Source organism: Paracoccidioides brasiliensis, assembly GCF_000150735.1.
Source record: "Paracoccidioides brasiliensis Pb18 unplaced genomic scaffold supercont2.1, whole genome shotgun sequence".
Lineage (NCBI taxonomy): Eukaryota > Fungi > Ascomycota > Eurotiomycetes > Onygenales > Ajellomycetaceae > Paracoccidioides > Paracoccidioides brasiliensis.
In genome coordinates, this window is record NW_011371358.1 from 680,611 (window position 1) to 700,192 (window position 19,582).

General features: G+C 50.3%; 8 protein-coding genes across 8 annotated transcripts; 4 read left to right on the forward strand and 4 right to left on the reverse strand.

The window, feature by feature from the left end:
* Nucleotides 1–540: 540 nt before the first annotated feature.
* PADG_00204 (sterol 24-C-methyltransferase) lies at nucleotides 541–1,829 on the reverse strand (the record flags this gene model as incomplete). The annotated part of the gene is made up of 3 exons (XM_010757947.1): nucleotides 541–1,435; nucleotides 1,526–1,560; nucleotides 1,626–1,829. The coding sequence occupies 3 exons, from the start codon at nucleotides 1,827–1,829 to the stop codon at nucleotides 541–543; spliced, it is 1,134 nt and encodes a 377-aa protein (XP_010756249.1).
* A 667-nt stretch (nucleotides 1,830–2,496) lies between these two features.
* On the forward strand, nucleotides 2,497–3,702 carry PADG_00205 (pre-mRNA-splicing factor slt11; the record flags this gene model as incomplete). Its single annotated transcript, XM_010757948.1, has 1 exon — nucleotides 2,497–3,702. One exon carries the CDS (start codon nucleotides 2,497–2,499, stop codon nucleotides 3,700–3,702), a length of 1,206 nt encoding a protein of 401 aa, XP_010756250.1.
* Nucleotides 3,703–4,083: 381 nt separating this feature from the next.
* On the reverse strand, nucleotides 4,084–4,672 carry PADG_00206 (mitochondrial zinc maintenance protein 1, mitochondrial; the record flags this gene model as incomplete). The annotated part of the gene is made up of 3 exons (XM_010757949.1): nucleotides 4,084–4,190; nucleotides 4,320–4,511; nucleotides 4,597–4,672. 3 exons carry the CDS (start codon nucleotides 4,670–4,672, stop codon nucleotides 4,084–4,086), a joined length of 375 nt encoding a protein of 124 aa, XP_010756251.1.
* A 474-nt stretch (nucleotides 4,673–5,146) lies between these two features.
* Nucleotides 5,147–6,653, forward strand: PADG_00207 (uncharacterized protein; the record flags this gene model as incomplete). The annotated part of the gene is made up of 3 exons (XM_010757950.1): nucleotides 5,147–5,299; nucleotides 5,392–5,532; nucleotides 5,610–6,653. The coding sequence occupies 3 exons, from the start codon at nucleotides 5,147–5,149 to the stop codon at nucleotides 6,651–6,653; spliced, it is 1,338 nt and encodes a 445-aa protein (XP_010756252.1).
* Nucleotides 6,654–9,558: 2,905 nt separating this feature from the next.
* On the forward strand, nucleotides 9,559–9,822 carry PADG_11065 (uncharacterized protein; the record flags this gene model as incomplete). Its single annotated transcript, XM_010758366.1, has 1 exon — nucleotides 9,559–9,822. One exon carries the CDS (start codon nucleotides 9,559–9,561, stop codon nucleotides 9,820–9,822), a length of 264 nt encoding a protein of 87 aa, XP_010756668.1.
* Nucleotides 9,823–10,316: 494 nt separating this feature from the next.
* PADG_00208 (choline-sulfatase) lies at nucleotides 10,317–12,234 on the forward strand (the record flags this gene model as incomplete). The annotated part of the gene is made up of 2 exons (XM_010757432.1): nucleotides 10,317–10,730; nucleotides 10,789–12,234. 2 exons carry the CDS (start codon nucleotides 10,317–10,319, stop codon nucleotides 12,232–12,234), a joined length of 1,860 nt encoding a protein of 619 aa, XP_010755734.1.
* Nucleotides 12,235–12,825: 591 nt separating this feature from the next.
* PADG_00209 (guanine deaminase) lies at nucleotides 12,826–14,501 on the reverse strand (the record flags this gene model as incomplete). Its single annotated transcript, XM_010757433.1, has 2 exons — nucleotides 12,826–14,063; nucleotides 14,147–14,501. The coding sequence occupies 2 exons, from the start codon at nucleotides 14,499–14,501 to the stop codon at nucleotides 12,826–12,828; spliced, it is 1,593 nt and encodes a 530-aa protein (XP_010755735.1).
* Nucleotides 14,502–15,848: 1,347 nt separating this feature from the next.
* Nucleotides 15,849–19,022, reverse strand: PADG_00210 (glycine dehydrogenase; the record flags this gene model as incomplete). The annotated part of the gene is made up of 1 exon (XM_010757434.1): nucleotides 15,849–19,022. One exon carries the CDS (start codon nucleotides 19,020–19,022, stop codon nucleotides 15,849–15,851), a length of 3,174 nt encoding a protein of 1,057 aa, XP_010755736.1.
* Between the last annotated feature and the right edge of the window lie 560 nt (nucleotides 19,023–19,582).

The window sequence follows — 19,582 nt, forward strand, 5'->3', positions numbered from 1 at the left end:
AGAGCAATTGAGACATTCCAATAATAAAAAGACATACGCACAAGGTATTTGGATTGGAGTGGAAATAGCGGACCATTAAATATATATATGTTAGCATCCTCCAGAGGGATCTATGTATTGAAAAAAAAAAATTGAAAGAAAAAAAAAACCCGGAAAACCTGAAGATGAAGCAATAGGAAAGAAAAACAATAAAGTACATGACGAGAGAATAATACAATTGTACAGAATAAGATTGCTGATCTCCATCCAAGGACAGATTTGAAGCCGCCCATCGGAATAGGGTAGGCGTGGGAGTTATGGCTGAAGCTATGGAATATGAAGGTTGGAATGAATGTGCACAATCTCCGTGGAAGCGGGATAGAAGTGGGGTGAGGGGAAGGAGATGCAAAAATTAAAGGGGGAAGCACAAAAATCTAGCAAGGGAAGTCAACGAACAAAAGAGAAAAGAAAACGCAAGAGCAGTCAAAACATCATTCTATACCACAATTACACCACATTCTGACGCTATCGTCTTTTTTCTCGAAAAACATGTCGCATACTTTACTCGGGCTTCCGTCCCACCATCATGAACATGGGGGTGAATAACTTCATCTCACCACCCTTTACCAAGCAGTCAGCAGCATATGCCAAACTGTATGCAGTCTTCTGGGCGCCATGAGGCATAATTCCAATTTTCTCGAGGCCACCAACCAAGTGATGAACAATCGCACGCCCCCACCATGTCAAACGGAGAATGGTCAGGAAGTCACCCATAGAGCTCATATGCTTCCACGATCCGGCCAAGGGGTAATACCAAGGGATCTCATCACCTCGATCTGCGAGATCTTCGGCATGTATAAGTTCAAAACCGGCAGTTTTAATGGCCGCAAGCGCAACATCAGCCTTGACCATGTTGGAGATGCCATTACCCTGTTCAATTCCAAGGCGGATTTCACGGTGCTCTGGGTTGTCATTGTCGTATTTGTCAGTCATAACCCACTCATATACACCAAAAGTACCACCAGGCTTCAAGACCCGATAAATTTCACTGTATATGCCTTCAAGGGACGGGGCGTGGACGGTGGCTTCAATAGCATAAACTGCATCGAAAGTTTCCGGTTCGAAGGACATCTGCATAAAATCTCCCTTGACGAAACGCAGTTTGTTCGACAGACCCTCCTTGGTAGCGTAGTGTACGGCACGATCGATCTGGTAGTCGTTGTTGTTCAAGCCAATGACATTGACACCCGCAAACTTAACAATTTCTCTGGCAGGGCCACCAACACCGCAACCTACGTCAAGAACAAGTTGATTTTCCTTCAGACCTACCCAATGGGCAAGGTAATGTTCATGCCGAGCGATGGATTGGCGGAAAGGCTCGCCGTACGCGAAACGGCAGAAATGGAAGGATGATCCCCAGCCATGCTCATAGAAATCGGTAGCAAGATTGTAATAACTACGAATGGGCAAACCAAGGCTGTCTGTTAATAATCGGAGCTTACATAAGGGGCTAACCCTAATGGGACCAAATGGGAGAGACACTCACTGTCGGGTAAGAGTAGCATATTCCGCTCGTCGTGCCTAAGGAACAATGGTATTAGAACTATCCATTGCTAGAACACTCCTCATCCAGACGCTGCACTAACCTCTCTGACTTCTTCAGTTTCATCCGCAGAGGACTTCTGGTCCCAATGCTTGAAATACTCATCCACAGCGGCCTTTTGCGCGTTGCGATCCTTGGCTGTCAGAGCTGCCAGACCACCACGGCTTCTGGCAGAAGTGCCATGGAGGGCCTTACTGAAAGCAGCATCACGTTTGTGGTCCTCAGGCTCGAGTACTCCTGGCGCCATGTTGCCGGTTATATCTGTTGTAGAGAGAGTGGGGAGGGATTGTGGCGAGAAAAGGAGGTGCTGAGTAGAGAAAAGAGGGAAGATTACGAGGTGGATTTCAGAGTCAATTGGGCTTTCTTCAATTCGAAGGTTCCCAAAACAGTTGAGGATATCAAAAAGGTACAACTCCAGAGCGAATGTTGGGTTGTTGCCGTGGAGTGAAGAAGATGTTTAAAACATTTGAAAATAAATCTGGAGAAAACTCGCCGTTGATCCAGGAACAAGCGACAAAGGACTAGTGATTGTTAGCTTAGCCAAGCCTTAGTTAGCAGTTGTTAGGAAGAGCGCAACCCGTAGCCAATAGGGAGCTCTGAAAACGAGGCAGCCTGTAGGAAGTGGATACTACGCTAGCCTGCATACGGCCTGTGCAGACGTCTCTTGGCCAATCATAAGAGATGCTCCGCTGTCCAACAACCGTTCGATCCCGGATAAAATTGTTCCAAGTTCCTGTGCTTAGTAAGTCATTTCTCCGAATTCATGTGATAATGCCAAAGTTCGATGAATCCAAATGGGGTAAGGCTGATTTCTGATCTATCAAGATTGGATTTCATCCAAAACTATCTTAAAAACCAAACTTCGACAAACAGTTATTATAGGTAGCAACACTTACACCTCTTCACCTGTCACCATGGGCCCTCCTCCTCAGATAAAACAAGATATCAACCGCTCGGGCTGGGAGACAACAGATTTCCCCTCTGTTTGTGAATCATGTCTCCCCGACAACCCCTACGTCCAAATGCTCAAAGAGGACTACGCCGCCGAATGCAAAATATGCACGCGCCCTATGACCATGTTCCAATGGAAACCCGACCGAACCGCACGCACAAAACGCACAAATATCTGTCTGACATGCGCACGACTCAAGAACTGCTGCCAGTGCTGCATGCTGGATCTCTCCTTTGGCCTGCCCATCGTGGTTAGAGACGCGGCCTTGAAGATGGTGGCACCAGGACCACAGAGCTCGATAAATAGAGAATACTACGCCCAGGAACACGAGAAGGAGATTGAGGAGGGCAGAGGGGCGGTGGAGGAATATGCGAAGACGGACGAGAAGGCTAGAGAGCTACTCAGGAGGCTGGCTAATAGCGTACCCTACTATAAGCGGCAACGGCGAATACAGCCAAGCGGCGAGAGCGGTGACCAGCAGGAAGGATCGGGGCAAAGGCAAATAGGATACGGACCAGGACCGGGCTCTGGAGGTTCTACACCGGGTCCCATTCGCACCGGCGATATTCGGCGTGGCGGACCTCCTGGCCGAGGAAGGGCTGGCATGCGGGGTGGACGTGGTGTTGGTGGTGGCGGTGGTCGTGGCGGACGAGGCTTCCCCAGCGTTGCGCAGCTGCCGCCTGGGCCGCAAGACATTCTTCCCCCCGAAGATACCAACATCACATCCCTCTTCATCACCGGCGTCGAGGACGATCTTCCCGAACATGCAATACGGAGCTTCTTTACTGAATTCGGCACGCTGCGCTCGCTCATCTGCTCACATCGATCCCACTGTGCCTTTGTTAACTACGCGTCTCGAGAGGCGGCGGAGAAAGCTGCAGCTCATTGCCAAGGTAAGGCGGTGATTCAGGGCTGCCCACTTCGCGTGCAGTGGGGTAAACCTCGGCCACTGGATAGTATGGACCGGGAGGAGAGGATGCAGAACGCACGACAGGGACGGTTGATGGTACCAAGAAGAAGTTCTGGGTGGGAAAGGACCGCGAACGAAACTACGCAGGGTGGAAATATTGGAAGTGCTTTACAGGACACAGAGAAGAAACCGACATATGTCATCGCTCCGCCGCCAGGGAGTGGGGATGTTCATTATGCTAGCTTGGCTGGGGATTGATGTTGATTTCGGGGTATTTTACGATTCGTTCGGCGTTAATAATCAGTGGAAGGAATACTGTGATGGTGTTTCCTTCTTGTTTCCTATTTTAAATCATCTGTGTATTATATACAGCGGGCTTTCGGTTTCTATTATATATCTTACTCGTCCTTATCTTCCCATTGGACGGGGGGGGGGGTTTTTTTTCCACCTCGTATACACCGACTGTTGACGTGCGCAGCCTAAATGTAGTTCCATTTGCCTCTCTTCAATGTCGGGGCAAATATATCCTCCTTCAAAAATCGCATCAGGCAACATATCTGTCCAGAGAGTTCATAGCCCTAACAAGTACACATTCCAATTGCCACTGGACCTCGAGCGCGTTAAAATACCCTTTAGCCTTCACGATTGCGAGCACGTCTTGCCAACCGCAGCTTTGATTCCCTTATTCCCCGCCGTCTTAATTGTATCGTTATCCCCGCGCTCGATATGTTCATGAATACGCAACTCTACAACCAAGTAAGTCAGTCTATCGTTTTTTTTTTTTTTTTTTTTCCATCTTCCAACCCACAACAATCAAACAAACCAGCCAATCAGCCTGAATTACAATGGGAAGAGAAAAGAAAAGGGACACATACCATACCGCTGCTCCTCCTTTCCCGCCTCCCCGGAACCCTCAACCCTCACACCTTGGACAACATTCGTCCGCAAAATCTCCGCCGTCTCAACCGCATGTTGAATGTGCTTTGGAGTATCAACGCCCAGTCTGCGATTTTGGTCGAAGTGCTTGCGGGCTTCTGCCCGGGCGGCGTGGAGGGTTGTAAAGTCGCCTGTTGCAAGTAAATTCGGGGTTAGCTAGGGGATCGGTTGAGAGATGGAGGGGTAACAACTATGCGAGGGAGGACAGGCGTTTACCTTGGAAGGCGATGCGGGTTGCGCGGAGGAGGAGGCGGTAGGCGCTCAGGGCGTTTGGCAAGGGTGTGGTGGCCATGATTGCTTATGGGTATATGGGTAAGGGTGATTGTTATGAACTGGAGATATTTGGCAGAGTATCTTTTAGCATGTGGGATCGTAGCCCTGGGGAATTTGCTAAGTTGATCGAGGATTCGAGAAGAGATAGATGCCTTCAATAAGGGACTCTATTTTCTGCAGAAACAAGAAATAGCCAGTTTCATCTAAGAAGGATCATTATCGGATATCATTAATATCATCTGAATAGCGGGTAATAGATTCCAACTCATCGACTACCTTCAATTAGTTTGTCTTGTCACTCAAAAAAGCAGAAGCTTGCGGCGAACTGATTTCTCCGTCCCAAACAAGTTTAGCGTCTCTCGTCACCAAATAAAAAAAAAAAAAAAAAAAATTCAAGGGCGGGAACTTTTGTTACGGGTTCTACACTATGATGACATCCTCACATTCTCTCAGTTACACACTTCGGATTCTGTAACTCAAGCCGATATACGAAATGGCTGCTGCTGAGGTTGTGCTTCTGCCACTTCCAGTCCTGCCAGAGGGCTGGAGCGCCGAGAAAAACTTGAAAATTGTTGGTTCATTGTCCAGCGCAATTCAGAGGAATGTTGAGCCTGTTGGACCGCACTTTTTGGCTCATGCCCGTAGAGTATGCAAATATCTGTTTCCATATTACACTTTGTATTCTGCGGAAGTGCTTGTTATTTTGGAACCAAGACTAATAGCGATCGTTGTTAATAGAAGCGCCATCAACGCACATTCTCCGAGGATGACAGAATCCAGGCACAGGAAAATGTCAAGAAGATCGAAGAAGACGAAGTCGATGAAATCAGCGAGCCGGAAGATCCTATCATGCTTCAACGGGACGCGAAGGACTGGAAGGTGTGCCTTTTCCATTCGAACTCTTGAGATTTTCACTTGTTCAACCACCCCGGACACTGACTGTATGTATACAACAGGGCCAAGATCACTACGCAGTGCTCGGACTGAGCAAATACCGCTATCGTGCAACAGATGAGCAGATCAAACGCGCTCACCGGAAGAAGGTTCTCCGTCATCATCCAGACAAGAAGGCTGCCTCGGGCGATGCGGACGAGAACGACAGCTTCTTCAAGTGCATCCAAAAAGCCACCGAGATCTTGCTCGACCCCGTTCGGCGCCGGCAGTTTGACTCAGTCGATGAGCTTGCCAATGTGGCCCCACCAGGTAAAAAGAAGGGGAATTTTTTCAAGCTATGGTCCCCCGTCTTCGAAGCGGAAGCTCGATTCTCTAAAATCCAACCGGTCCCCAAGCTGGGGGATGAGAACAGCACGAAGGAAGAGGTGGAGGAATTCTACAATTTCTGGTACAACTTTGACAGCTGGAGATCGTTCGAGTATGAGGACGAGGATGTCCCCGACGACAACGAAAACCGTGACCACAAACGCCATATCGAACGGAAGAACGCCAATGCGCGACGGAAGAAGAAGACAGAGGACACTGCTCGTCTGCGCAGACTTGTAGACGACGCCCTTGCAGCCGATGAGCGGATCAAGAAGTTCCGCAAGGCGGAGCGGGCCAACAAAGACAAGCGCAGGATCGAGAAGGAGGCTGAGGCGAAGCGTCTTGCTGAGGAGAAGGAGAAGGCCCGTCTGGAAGAAGAACGCTTGAAGAAGGAGGCGGATGAGGCTGCTAAAGTCGAAAAGCTCGAAGGCAAGAAGGCCAAGGAGGCTGCGAAGAATGCGGCGAAGAAAAACAAGCGTGTGCTGAAGGGCAGCGTCAAGGATGTGAACTATTTTGCCAGAGGGGGAGATGCTTCTGCGGCCCAGGTCGACGGCGTCTTGAACGACGTCGATCTCATCATCAGCAAGATCAGCAATGAGGAGCTTGCTGAGCTTGCTGCGAAGCTTGCGGCTGCTGGCAAGGATGCTGCTGCTGTCAAGTCAACGTATGGGCATGTCGTCAAGGGTCTTGTTGGTGCTGGGAAGCTGAAGGAGGGCGAAACGAAGTTCCTCACTGTATAAAAGGTGAACGAACATGCCTCCATTAACACTGTTTTGGTTTTTTTTTTCTCTTTTCTTTTTTCTTTTTTCTTTTTTTTTTTTTCTTTCTTTCCATGTTTTCCTTCGTTTCTTCTTTCTTGAAGATTGGTGAGCAATCTTATTGATTTCCACGAAGTTAGATGGACGGAATATAGACAATGGTGGTTGGTAGCATCGAGTTCGCTGAGAAAGATATTTAACATTCTATACTCTCATGCATGCAGTTTTCTGCTCTAGCCAGATGTATCCCAGGTCTTTTTTCCCCTATGTGTGTACAAAACTGCACACAGTCGTGAGGGATCTTTGCAGATATTGTTGTGCGGTGAATTTCATGATTAAAAAGAGCAGGCAGTTATCTACATGATCCCGAGTGGATCTCCTTTAAGCAAAAGAGGCTATTATCAATTCAAATCCGCATGCACGATTTTGATCCATTATGCTGGTTGCACTTTATCTGCTAACCGTCATGCAGTCTGTTTGCATAAATATATACGGGATGTCGATGTCATTAATTGCTCTTTGCGAGCTTTTTCCCTGGTTGGTCCTCCATTTTAGCTAGTTACCTGTGTTTTTAAAGAAATGGAGTTTTGTATCGAGGACATTTCACCCCAACAATACCTCTGCACTCATGGATATAGTCGTTCTTTTCACATCTCAAAGAGCAAGTCACTTCCTCACCACTTCAAAATGCGTAGATAAATCCGGCCGGAAAGGCCTCACAGCGGACCCCGTTAGGGTCCAAGGGTGGACTACAAATACCGAAAGAGCATCACATCTCCATGGAGTTAACTGACTGACACCAGGAGTCCAGTGAAACACTTACCAAGATCCCTCTAGATAACTAGTTCCATAAGGGTGGCGTAGAATCTCTACGATCATTCTTCTCAGAACGGACTCCAGTGCAGTGTGTCGTGGGGAGCTGTTGGTACCGATGCAGGGTTTGCAGCAGGCATGCGAGGGGGGAATTGATGCGGGAGAGGGTTCTGTCGAAGGTTGCGCCGGGGTTTGATCGTGACGATCAATGCTAGTTACTAATCCCAAGAGCTCCTTCACTGCGGCATGTATTTCCTCCAAAGCAGACTGAAGAAAGCAAAGAGCAAGAAGCAGAGGAAAAAAGGAATATACTCCCCTGAGAACCGGATGAGAAGATCCAAATTGGGCATCGCGAAGTTCGGAGCCGTGTCCCGGATTCGTCTTCAGATAACTAATCCCCCCCGGTGAGGCTGGTGAACTTCCCCGTATCTAGATAAACAGTCCTCTCTGGCATGAACTTGTGGTTGCTTTGAAAGTTGGCCTTAAAACTCTTCGTCTCCAATTGACATGGCCCAGTGGTTGGTTGGTTGGTTAACTACAGCTGGAGGCATGCTAAAGAGCGGTTGTTCCCCGGTACCCCCGGCACCTCCCAAAAATCCGAGTTGGTCCAAAAATTGCGGCCCTGTCGGTATGAGAGCGTAGATCTCGAGGGCTATCCAAAGAGAGTGCCGCGTCTTGAAATATGCAAGGGATTGAAGGTCCAGGACAATCCATTTTGATTATCTACAGTTACAGCAGAACACAGGCAGCCATCAGCTAGGCACCGTCTTAGCTACAGCATCCAAACGATGCATGTTTATCAGCCCCCATTCTTTCTAGTCCGTATCATGCAGCACAACATGTTGGGATACCCCAATGGGGGTAAGATCTAGCCCGCAATCACAAGTCGTAGTGACGACACGCAGAGAAGCAGGTCTCGGCGACGCCAACCTATCGGCAGCTTCGGCCTCGGGCTGATTCGAGCGGACTTTTTGCACTGAAAGGGCAATCCGGTCACTGAATCAGTCGCAAACCCGCGAAGGATAGTCAACTGATTGTTCCTCCCCAGCCAACAACCAGCAGGAACCAGCAGGTGACGGGTTGATGTGGTGAACATTCAAGAACTCCAAGAATCCGATGCGATAACGGAGATGCGACGAGAAACCATTAGGTAACCGGAATCTGATGTGCAGCCGCCGTGGCCTTACAGCAAACAAGGCCTGCGAGTTGTGTGTCTAGCGTAACTATCTATGTGGGGAAAAACCCCCCCCTTTCACATTGTAAATGGCATTGGATGGCCCCGTCGGCCGGCAGCTGTACGCAAAGTGCCAACCGGGCGGCGGGTTCGTCCGTAGGTGCGTCTTGCTGCTGACTCGGTTGGGTTGATATGAGGCTGCGCCTTGACTGCTGAGGGCATGGGTGAGCCTCGAGCAGTTAGGTACGGAGAGAGCAAGAATCGTATATAAAGAAGAAAAACGCATATAACGAAAGAACCGGGAGAGCGACAAATACAATACAATACAATCCCCAAACACTAACTAACTAACTAACTAACTAGCTAGCTAGCTGCTGCTGCTGCTGCTGCTGCTGCTGCTGCTGCTGGTGGCAATATTACCGTATTGTTCCCCCGCAGAGAGTCGCTGTTATCATTCAATACAAACGCCAAGATTTCACCGCCAGCCCTAACCCTAATTAATTAATGCCTGGTGCATGCAGATTGACGCCCCTGGAAGATCGGGTCCTTGGAGATGCGCCATATGTTTGCTTTTTCTTCGGCTCCATGCCAATTAGAAAAGAAAAGATCTGCTTGGAACGAGAGAGGAGGCGCATACAAACTCCTGTTCCGTGCAGGCTAGCTGGAATGTGACAAGCAAACCCTTTCGCCAGAAAGTAGTTACATGGTTTGGACGTGGCTGTCTGTCTGCTTGCTGACACGCACGAACGCACGCGCGACCATGGAGATATGGAGATGGGTCTGATGGATTTCTTGCCTCCCAACCAAACTCTGGCTTACTCAATCCCCTAGAAACATCGGTCACATATTGGCGTTGGCTTGTTGCGGGAGAAACAGCAGAATGAATCTAGACCCTGGAAAATGCCAAATGCAACACACATGGAGACCCTATACGTCCGCTGCGCACGAGGAACCAGCATGCGTGTCTGGCAGCCAGCGCAACCGGGAAGGAATGGACCAGGAGATGGGAAACGGGGGGGGGAAAGAGGCCAAGGCCAGGGGAGGCGGCGACAAGCAATGACAAGTTGGGTCGAAAGCAGGACAATGCCAAACCATGTCGCGAGCGCTGCCGGCCATCACGCAATCTGGCGGACGGCGAATGGCGACTGCGAATGGCGACTGTGACTGGCGGTGAATCGCCGGGCAAAGCTGTGGTTGCTGCTGATCGACTGGAACAGGCATCCAGTTCCTGAGCCACGGCCGTAGGTCGTTTGTTCTTTGCTTTGCGGAACAGGCTGCGAATCACTCAATATATGAAAGGGGAGGAGGATGTCAGTAGCCATTCCAGATCAGCAGAGTAATTCCTCCATACGCCAATTTGTCACCATCGTGCCTTTGGGTCAGATTCATAAAGGGCGCGTCTGCCAGCCCCAGCTCAACCGTTTCACTTCTGTCTTCTTTCTGTCTTCTCTTGGTGTCTTCCTTTAGTTGTCTTCTCCGTCTCATAACATGTAATACCTCCCCTGCGCCAAGTTAATCACATTCTCTAATTACTCTAAACTACAAAACGGCTCGGCTGCGATCCCCTGTCGTAGTATTCCTGTCCGCTCCTCTCGTGGATCGCTCTCTTTGTGTTCCAAGAAAGCCAGCCCGCTGCTAACACATACCGTGTAATCACCATGAAGAGCCCCGAGAAGCCCAGCATTCTCTACATTATGGCGGACCAAATGGCCGCTCCCCTTCTCTCCCTCTACGACGAAAACTCCCCTATCAAAACTCCCAACCTTGAACGGCTGGCACGCGAGGGCGTCTGTTTCGAGTCTGCCTACTGTAATTCGCCTCTCTGCGCCCCATCCCGATTTTCCATGGTGACAGGGCAGCTGCCGTCCAAAACCGGAGGCTACGATAATGCGAGTGACCTGCCGGCGGACACGCCTACCTATGCGCATTATCTACGCAAGGAGGGATATCACACAGCGCTCGCGGGGAAGATGCATTTCGTTGGGCCAGACCAGTTACATGGATATGAACAACGCTTGACCAGTGACATCTACCCGGGCGACTACGGCTGGACGGTCAATTGGGATGAGCCTGTAAGCTGTTCTCTTTGCACGGTCATCCGTCGTACTCTTCTGACCAAGACAACCGCAGGAGGTCCGTCCTGATTGGTACCATGATATGTCTTCCGTCCTGGAAGCCGGGCCCTGCGTCCGTACCAATCAGCTTGATTATGATGACGAAGTCATTCATAGAGCAACCCAGTACCTATACGACCACACACGACACCGCGCTGGTCAACCATTCTGCCTTACCGTCTCCATGACACACCCGCACGATCCATATGCAATGACAAAGGAGTACTGGGATCTGTATGAAGATATCGACATCCCTCTTCCGAAAACACCCGTAATTCCCCACGATGAGCAGGACCCGCACTCCCAACGAGTGCTGAAGAGCATTGACCTGTTTGGCAAGGAAATTCCGGAGCAGTGTATTTTGGCGGCGCGCCGAGCATATTTCGCCGCTTGCTCGTACGTGGACTCGCAGGTGGGCAGGCTGATGGCCACGCTAAAGGCGTGTGATCTTGCCGATAACACCATCGTCGTGTTCACCGGCGACCATGGTGATATGTTGGGCGAGCGAGGACTGTGGTATAAGATGGTATGGTATGAACATGCGGCCCGAGTGCCGATGTTCGTGCATGCGCCAGGTCGTTACAAGCCAAAGCGCGTGAAGGAGAATGTCTCCACCATGGATCTGCTCCCTACTTTCGCAGCGATGGCCGGAGGTGAAATCAACAATCATCTCCCCATCGATGGCGTCTCTCTGATGCCATATCTCCTCGACAGCGACTCACGTGAAGCGGTTTCTGGGCTTAAAACCGACACCGTCATTGGCGAGTATATGGCTGAAGGCACCCTTGCACCAGTTGTTATGATCCGTCGGGGACCATGGAAGTTTATATACTCCCCAATCGACCCGCCAATGCTTTTCAATGTAAAAAGAGACCCAACCGAGGCCGTCAATCTTGCTTCCGGTATTGACATACCAACACGTCCACTTCTCAGCCTTAACGAGTCTCTTTCGCTCTCCGCCGCAAAACAACAAACAAAGCCCTTTGCAACAAGTCCCGCACCGCTTCCCACACCAAACATCTCCCCACCCCCAGGTACACTCCAAGTCCCCTATTCCACCGAGTACAAGACCAATTCGGCACAAATCCCCACACCACCCCGTTCGCCCAGTCCAGGCAAAGAATCTGCGGACACAGGCACAGACGAACACACAGCCACCGACACCAACACATCTCAAACCGACATCCAAAGTCTTCTCTCCGCATTTATCTCGGAAGCCCATTCGCGCTGGGACTTTACAGCACTTCGAGAACAGGTGCTGCACTCGCAACGGCGACGTCGCCTGGTCTATTCCGCCCTTGTCAAGGGGCAGATGACGTCCTGGGACTATTCGCCCGTAACGGACGGCAGCGCTCAGTACATCCGCAACCACAACAGGGGAGTGTTGGGGGATATCGAGCTCCTGAGCCGGTGGCCGAGGGTTGTGCAGTGGGGTGGAGGCGCGGGCAGAAACGGTGTCTGAAGCCTTGGAGAGAGCATGGCATTTGGGATCAGCAAGCGGCTAGATTAAATAGGGGGCGTCGGGAGCGAAAATATATAACTAGTTAATACATATAATATTTCCTTAATGTCTAACTAAACTTACATCCATGCAGCGACTGGGAGACGGTCAAAACTTACACAGTGAGGGGAAAATGCATAGAGAGACTCCGAAGAGCTAGGTTTATCCGGTGGGGCAAAACCATACATCAAACTTGTCAGTCTGCGGAGACGCGAAGCCTAGGTCTTTTGTACATGTGCAATTCATATGGACAATTATACTCTGCATGCATGCATGTGAGGTTTGCCATGCACATAAGGGAACATTCGCACTTTTTAAGATTGAAGGGAGGCAAGTTGAACATTTCATCTGCGGGCCTGCCTGCCTGCCTGTGCCGGCGAGTATAGGAAGTAAACATATTTATACATGCCTTTGGCATACATTCCAGATATTCCAGATACAGAATGAACTATGGAAATGTGGAAAAATCATTTGCCTATTTGAGAACCAAAATACCACGCACATATATATATATATGCATTGTTACCTCGCTACTCTAAAGGCCCATCATCGTCATGCCCTTTCATGCACCAACCTCCCTGCAACCCACACAGCCTTGACATTTCGATCATCTCCACTCCATACCCACTTCGCAATTTTCTCCTCCCACGACTCCCACCCGAAAATATCCACATTGCTGAGATATCCTTTCCCAGGTTTCCCGACGTCCGTACAACCGTCGCTGCCATCAATCGCTTCCCCAATCTCCACCATCTGCGCATCCCACCACATGCCAACCTCAAACCCTCCAATGGCATCTTGCATACCGACAGCCCCCGCCCCACCACGCGTAGCAAGATATAAGCCCTCCTCAACGCTGATCTTCTCACGGCCAGACACACTTTTCGGCTCCGCTTTCGCATCTGCATGGGCGTCCTGTTTCCGAAACTGCAGGAGCCGTGAGACAAGACATGCCTGCCGAACGGCCTCCAACACGCTCGGGCTCCAGCCACCAGAGACATCTGTGCCCAGCCCCACAGTGATGCCTTCATCAAGCAACTCGCGAACGGGACATAGACCGGAGCATATGGCAGAGTTGGAGGCGGGGCAGTGTGCGACAGACGACCGGCGTTTCGCAATGAGTGCGCGCTCATCCGGCGACAAATGCACCGCGTGTGCGAGGATGGTATGTGGGGTCAGCAGACCCACGGAGTCGTAGACATCCGCGTATGACTTTGAGGAGGGGAAAAGTCGTGCGACGAGGGCAATCTCGTTGAGGTTTTCGGCTATGTGAGTTTGGATAAAGGTTGGCGGCGATGTGGAGGCCGCAAGGGCGCCAAACTGGGACATGGCGGCTGGCGTGCAGGAGGGGGCAAAGCGGGGCGTTATTACGGGTCGGACAAGCGTGTGTGTTGGGTCGAGGCTGTTTATATGGGCGATTGTGGCTTTTGTTGCGGACAAGGAAGCAGATGCGGATTCTTCCCGATAGTACGATGGGCAGGTGGCGGGGCTGTCCATGCAGGAGCGGCCGATGAGGGCACGCTGGCCTTTCCTATGGCAGATGGTGGCCAGCAGGTTGGTCGCTGGGACGTGGATGGTGGCATAGTAAGCGGCGCAAGTCGTGCCGTGGGAAAGGGTTCGGGAGACAACACGATTATAGACCGTGTGGGCGATTGGAGGAGGTTGAGAAGGGTCTTCTTTGTTCCCGAAGGATGATTCAAGAGGGAACGTGTAGGTTTCCAGCCAGTCAAGGAGGGTGGAGGAGCCGAAAATACCAGAATTGGGATACTGAGGAGCGTGGATATGAGTATCTATGGATGGGTTAATATGCGAATCAACGTAATGGAAATATAAAAAAGTAAGACGGAGAAGACATGGTGTAATCCCGACTTACCAATAAATCCCGGAAAAAAGAACCCGTTCCTCTCTCTACTGGCCTTGACAACTCTCACCAATTCGCCCTCGCCATCCTCACCCGCAATCCCGTGAACATCGCTATTCCTCTCTTCGCCTTCCACTCTCCATCCCATCCTCTTCATCAATTCCGCGAAACCCTCCTCATCCTTCACTCCCCAGTCAAATCCCTCAATCTTTCCTCCCGTCTCCGAAACCCACAAAGCACCATGGTTGATTGACAACTTATGCGCAGGCGGTGAAGTAGGTGTGGCAGGCTCCTCTGGGAGACGTGGCAGGTGGATGAAAGTGCCATAGTACACAGTATGTACGTAGGAGCGCATGTTTGCAGTCATATTAAGATGTTCCCTTTTATATGGATATGGTGGTAGTCTGCGCACTGCCTAAGATGTAGCTCTTCGGGCTGACTTTGCTGTTCTTAGAGCAAATTGTAGGATGGAAAATGAAGCGAGGTCGAGACCAGTCTCTCTCTCTCTCTCTCTCTCTATATATATATATAGTTAGCTGTTCTGCAAAAAACGGGGTAAAACAAACCTGCACGCAACGTGTAACTAACTAACACGTAGCAAGGCGGCACATAAACAGGCTCAGATATCTTCTCAGAAAGCAAAGTCAATTGCCAATTAACTCGATTCCTCGAATTTCAGCAGAATGATGTAACGAAATGCCTGAAACGCCAGCCAATGACCCAAATATTGTCAGCCGGTCCCGCAGGAGCTAATAAGGAATTTTGTCCACAGCCCAACGAAATGTGATTTAGATGCAATAAATGCGGGCAGAATGCAGCACGCACTGCTAGAGATCAGATCTGACAACCTTGAAATCTGCAAAGCGAAGGATGTTAGAAGGGGATCATCAGGCGAGAAAAGAATGGAGAGATGGAGTCATATAATCAGATTAGATTAAACCATGGATTTCGCCGTCCGTACTCCGACTTGGCACGGGGGAAGGAGAGTGGCACGTGATGGGTTGGGTCCCTTTAAGTTTCACCTCTGGGTCAGTAAATTCCAGGGGAATCGAGGATGGATAACAATGTGTGTAATGTGAAAGAGGTACAAAGGCTGTCCGCTATCTACGCTATTTACACAAGGCAAACTTCGATTTATCATGAGAAGAACAGACGCTGAGAATGTGAACCCAACCATTATGGGGGACTGTTTCAACTTCACTAAACTGAAAAGAACTTGTGATAGACATATACACATACACGCACACACACAAAGAAAAAACCTATATCTGTATAGATCGTAACTTTTTTTAGAATGAAAATTAACTGCAAAGGACAGCGTGTAGGATGGATGGCGGTGTTAAACGCCGTGCCATGTCGTAGGTGTAGAAGGGATGTGTTGAATAAGGGTTTTGAGAATTGAGGTTCGCGTTTCGTGGGAAGAGGGAGAGCTAGTGTACGTGGGAGATAGTTTGGGATATGGGAAATGTACGAAGGTGTGTGTGGAGGGGAAACTTTTAAGAAAGAATTAGGTGCATCTAGGGCGCTGTAAAAGACCAGACATAGGCTTCTTCTACCCTGTAATAATACATTGCTCAACAACTCTCTCTTGTTCCTCAGGAGAGTTTATGACGTTGGAGTCACGGTATCTTCCACCGGCCCACAGGTACAGAAGAGGTTTTGGTCACCGAATGCTAGCCATGAATATTAGCCAGGTCCAACGTGGGAAAGTTTATCAGAAACAGAAAAAATTGCACTCACCGTCATCCACCCTGGTTACGCTAGGCCAGAACCTCTTCTCCAGCAACCACGGCAGGGGATACGCCGCCTTCTCTCGCGTATACGGTCGATCCCATTCCGTCGAAAGTAAATCCCGCTGCGTATGCGGCGCTAACTTGAGTACGTTCTTCTCCTTGGGCTGCTCACCGCGTTCGATGGCGGCAATCTCATTGCGAATGGAAATGAGCGCATCGCAGAAGCGGTCGAGTTCAGCCTTGTTCTCGGATTCAGTGGGCTCGATCATAAGCGTATTGGCGACGGGCCAGGACATGGTTGGGGCGTGGAATCCGTAGTCCTGCAACCGCTTGGCGATGTCGATGGCTTCGACGCCGGAGGTGGCTTTGAATTTGCGAACGTCCAGGATGAACTCGTGTGCGCAACGGCCGTTGGCGTTCGTGTATAGAACGGGGTAGTGGGGCTTTAGGCGGGAGAGAATGTAGTTTGCGTTGAGGATTGTGATTTTTGTAGCGTGGGTTAAACCCTTGGCACCCATCATGTTGATGTAGGAGAATGTGATGGGCAGGATGCTGGCGCTACCCCAGGGTGCAGCACTGATGGGAGGAGCTGGTGTTGAAGTGGCACGCCTAGACTGCAAATATTCGCTGAGAGGGTGGGAAGGCAGGAAAGGTTTCAGATGCTCCGCGACGCCAATCGGACCAACTCCAGGTCCGCCACCGCCATGAGGGATACAGAAGGTCTTGTGGAGGTTAAGATGACACACATCCGCTCCGATTTCGCCAGGCGAGCACAGGCCGATCTGCGCATTTAGGTTTGCGCCATCCATGTAGACCTGGCCTCCATTTTCGTGGACAATCTTGCAAACCTCCTTGACTCCGGGCTCGAAAACACCAAATGTACTAGGATAGGTGATCATGATTGCTGCCAACTCCTCTTTATGCTTCTCGCACTTTGCCTTGAGATCCGCAAGATCGAGATTGCCGGTCGTAACATCACACTTGACTGGCAGCACCTTCATGCCGGCCATGGCAGCGCTAGCAGGGTTGGTTCCGTGGGCAGACACCGGAATCAAGCAAAGATTCCTCTTCCCTGGTGTTCCAATCGAATCTTGGTACAGCTTAATCGCTCTGAGACCAGCGAATTCTCCCTGTGCTCCAGAGTTAGGTTGAACTGTTACCTCAGCCATGCCAGTGATATCAGCAAGTTGCCGCTCGAGATCCTCGATCATGTCCTGGTACCCAGTGACGAGGTTGGATGGAGTAAACGGGTGCATTGCGGAAAATTCTGGCCAAGTGATAGGAAGCATCTCCGTGGTAGCGTTGAGCTTCATTGTGCAGGATCCCAGTGGGATCATCGAATGTGCCAAAGACAGGTCCTTTGAGCCAAGATAGGTGATATATCGTAGCATTTCCGTTTCCGAATGATGGGTGTTAAAAACTGGATGCATTAGATATGGTGACATTCGTTTGACACTAGCAGGGATTTCTACTTCAGGGCCCTCTTCGCTGATATCGAGCAGACCCGCAGGGACGCCTTTTGGTGCTTTCTTCGCAAAAACTGCTAGCAAATCCTTAAGTTGTTCGACACCAACGGTTTCATCCAATGAAACGCCAATTTGAGTGGGGCTGATTCTTCTTAGAAAGATGGACGACTCCAGTGCCGCAGCAATCAACGAGTCGGCCTCTGCGCTGCTTCCCATATCTACTGTCAACGTGTCGAAGATTGCAGGAGTGTTTCCCTTGGTTGGAACGGTGTATCCCAGAGCACGTAACTTATCCTGAAGCAGGCTTGTCAACGACATGATCCGCTGGGCAATGGCTTTCAAGCCTTTGGGACCGTGGTATACCGCATAAAACGCGCTCATGTTGGCAAGCAAGGCTTGAGCTGTGCAGATGTTGCTAGTAGCCTTCTCACGGCGGATATGCTGTTCCCGGGTCTGCAGAGCAAGGCGAAGTGCAGGATTTCCTAGCCTGTCTTTGGAAATGCCTACAATCCGACCAGGGATTTTCCGCTTGTATTTTTCAGCGCAGGAAAAGAAAGCAGCATGAGGGCCACCGAATCCCAATGGTACACCGAAACGCTGAGCAGTTCCGAAGGCAATATCGGCGCCAAACTCCCCAGGAGGTTTCAACATGGTGAGAGCAAGTAGATCAGTTGCCACACTAAACGTCCCCCCAATTTCATGGATTTGATCACTAAGCGACTGGAAATCGGAAATACCGCCCTCAGTGTCAGGATACTGCACAAGGACACCGATCAAACGGTCGCCTTGGTCCTTAACCAATATGAACTCCTCAGCCATAACATCCCCGACCACCAGGTTGATTCCAAAGCCCTCTGCTCGCGACCTCATTACTGCGATGGTCTGCGGATGACACAGGTGAGAGACAACATAAGACATTCCGTCTCTCTTCTGTCTCTGGGCCGGCACCGTGGCCCAGGACATGGTCATGGCTTCTGCTGCAGCAGTAGCCTCATCCAGAACCGAGGCATTGGCAACTGGAAGGCCAGTCAAATCCGCTGTCAATGTCTGGAAATTTAGTAACGATTCCAACCGGCCCTGGCTAATCTCTGGCTGGTAGGGGGTATAGCTAGTATACCAAAGAGGATTCTCCAAAACATTTCGCTGGATCACTGGTGGCACAATGGTATTATAATATCCACATCCAATATACGGCTTCCCACTCGCATCGATGCTTTTCTTGTACTTCTCCAGTAATTTGATCATATCAGTCTCCCCCAGCCCGCCATGTAGGGGATCCCTATGCAGCCTTGTCGTGCCACTGGGGCTTGTAACCTCCAAGTTCCTTTCGGACAAGATATCTGCAGGGAGAACCTGTTTCACGAACTCGTCCAGAGATTTGGCCGGGGGATCCAGGGCTTTGAGCATCTGCTCCACTGTATGCGGGGAAGGACCAATGTGTCTGCGGGGGAAAGAATCAAGGGGCTGAAGGAGATCTCGGGGCTGTGGCGTGCCATGATTAGCGACGGAGCTGCTGTGAACAGTTCTGAGGGTCAAATAAGAAGGCGGTCGAGAGCGTGCCAATTGCAGGCATTGTCTACAAGCTGTCAGAGCAGATGGTCGAGCAGCTCTTGCAACACCTCTAGGATATTGAAGAGCTAGATGACGACCCCCGCCACGCAATAAAACGGAGGACGGAGCCGCTGCCATGATGCTCCTCCTGGAGGACTTTAACCAGCTCCTCACAATGAAAACTATCAATCGTCGAGATGAACAGAGCTCCTACACACCCAAAACGAAGGTCGGGAAGCACAGGGAAGGGAACGAATGACAACCGGAGAAGAAGAAAGGAAAGGCACACAGAAGGAAAAGAGGAGAGAAGAGGGTTCGGGATAGGGACTGGACAGGGGACTGGACAATAGAGGGGGATTTTGCTGTGTTGAGAATCGCTGCTGATTTGATGAGATAGGCAAAAAAATTCCGTGTAAATACCGTGACAATACGTATAATACGGTAGAAAACCGAAGTCGGCCAACAGGAGGGCTGTTTATTGGCTGGATAACACAGGCAAAACTCGGTTCAGGGGGGCCGTACAAGTCACCTGATCGCCACGCGAAGGAAAACCCGGAACAGACAAGGATAAATCTTAGAAACAGCCAAACCGCCGAGTTTGGGTTGCCCGATCGGATAATTTGACGGAAAAGTCCAGTGACTTGCTCTCCGATGGGTTTTCGTTGTTCTACTTTACAAACTTTGCAAGAAGTCCATTG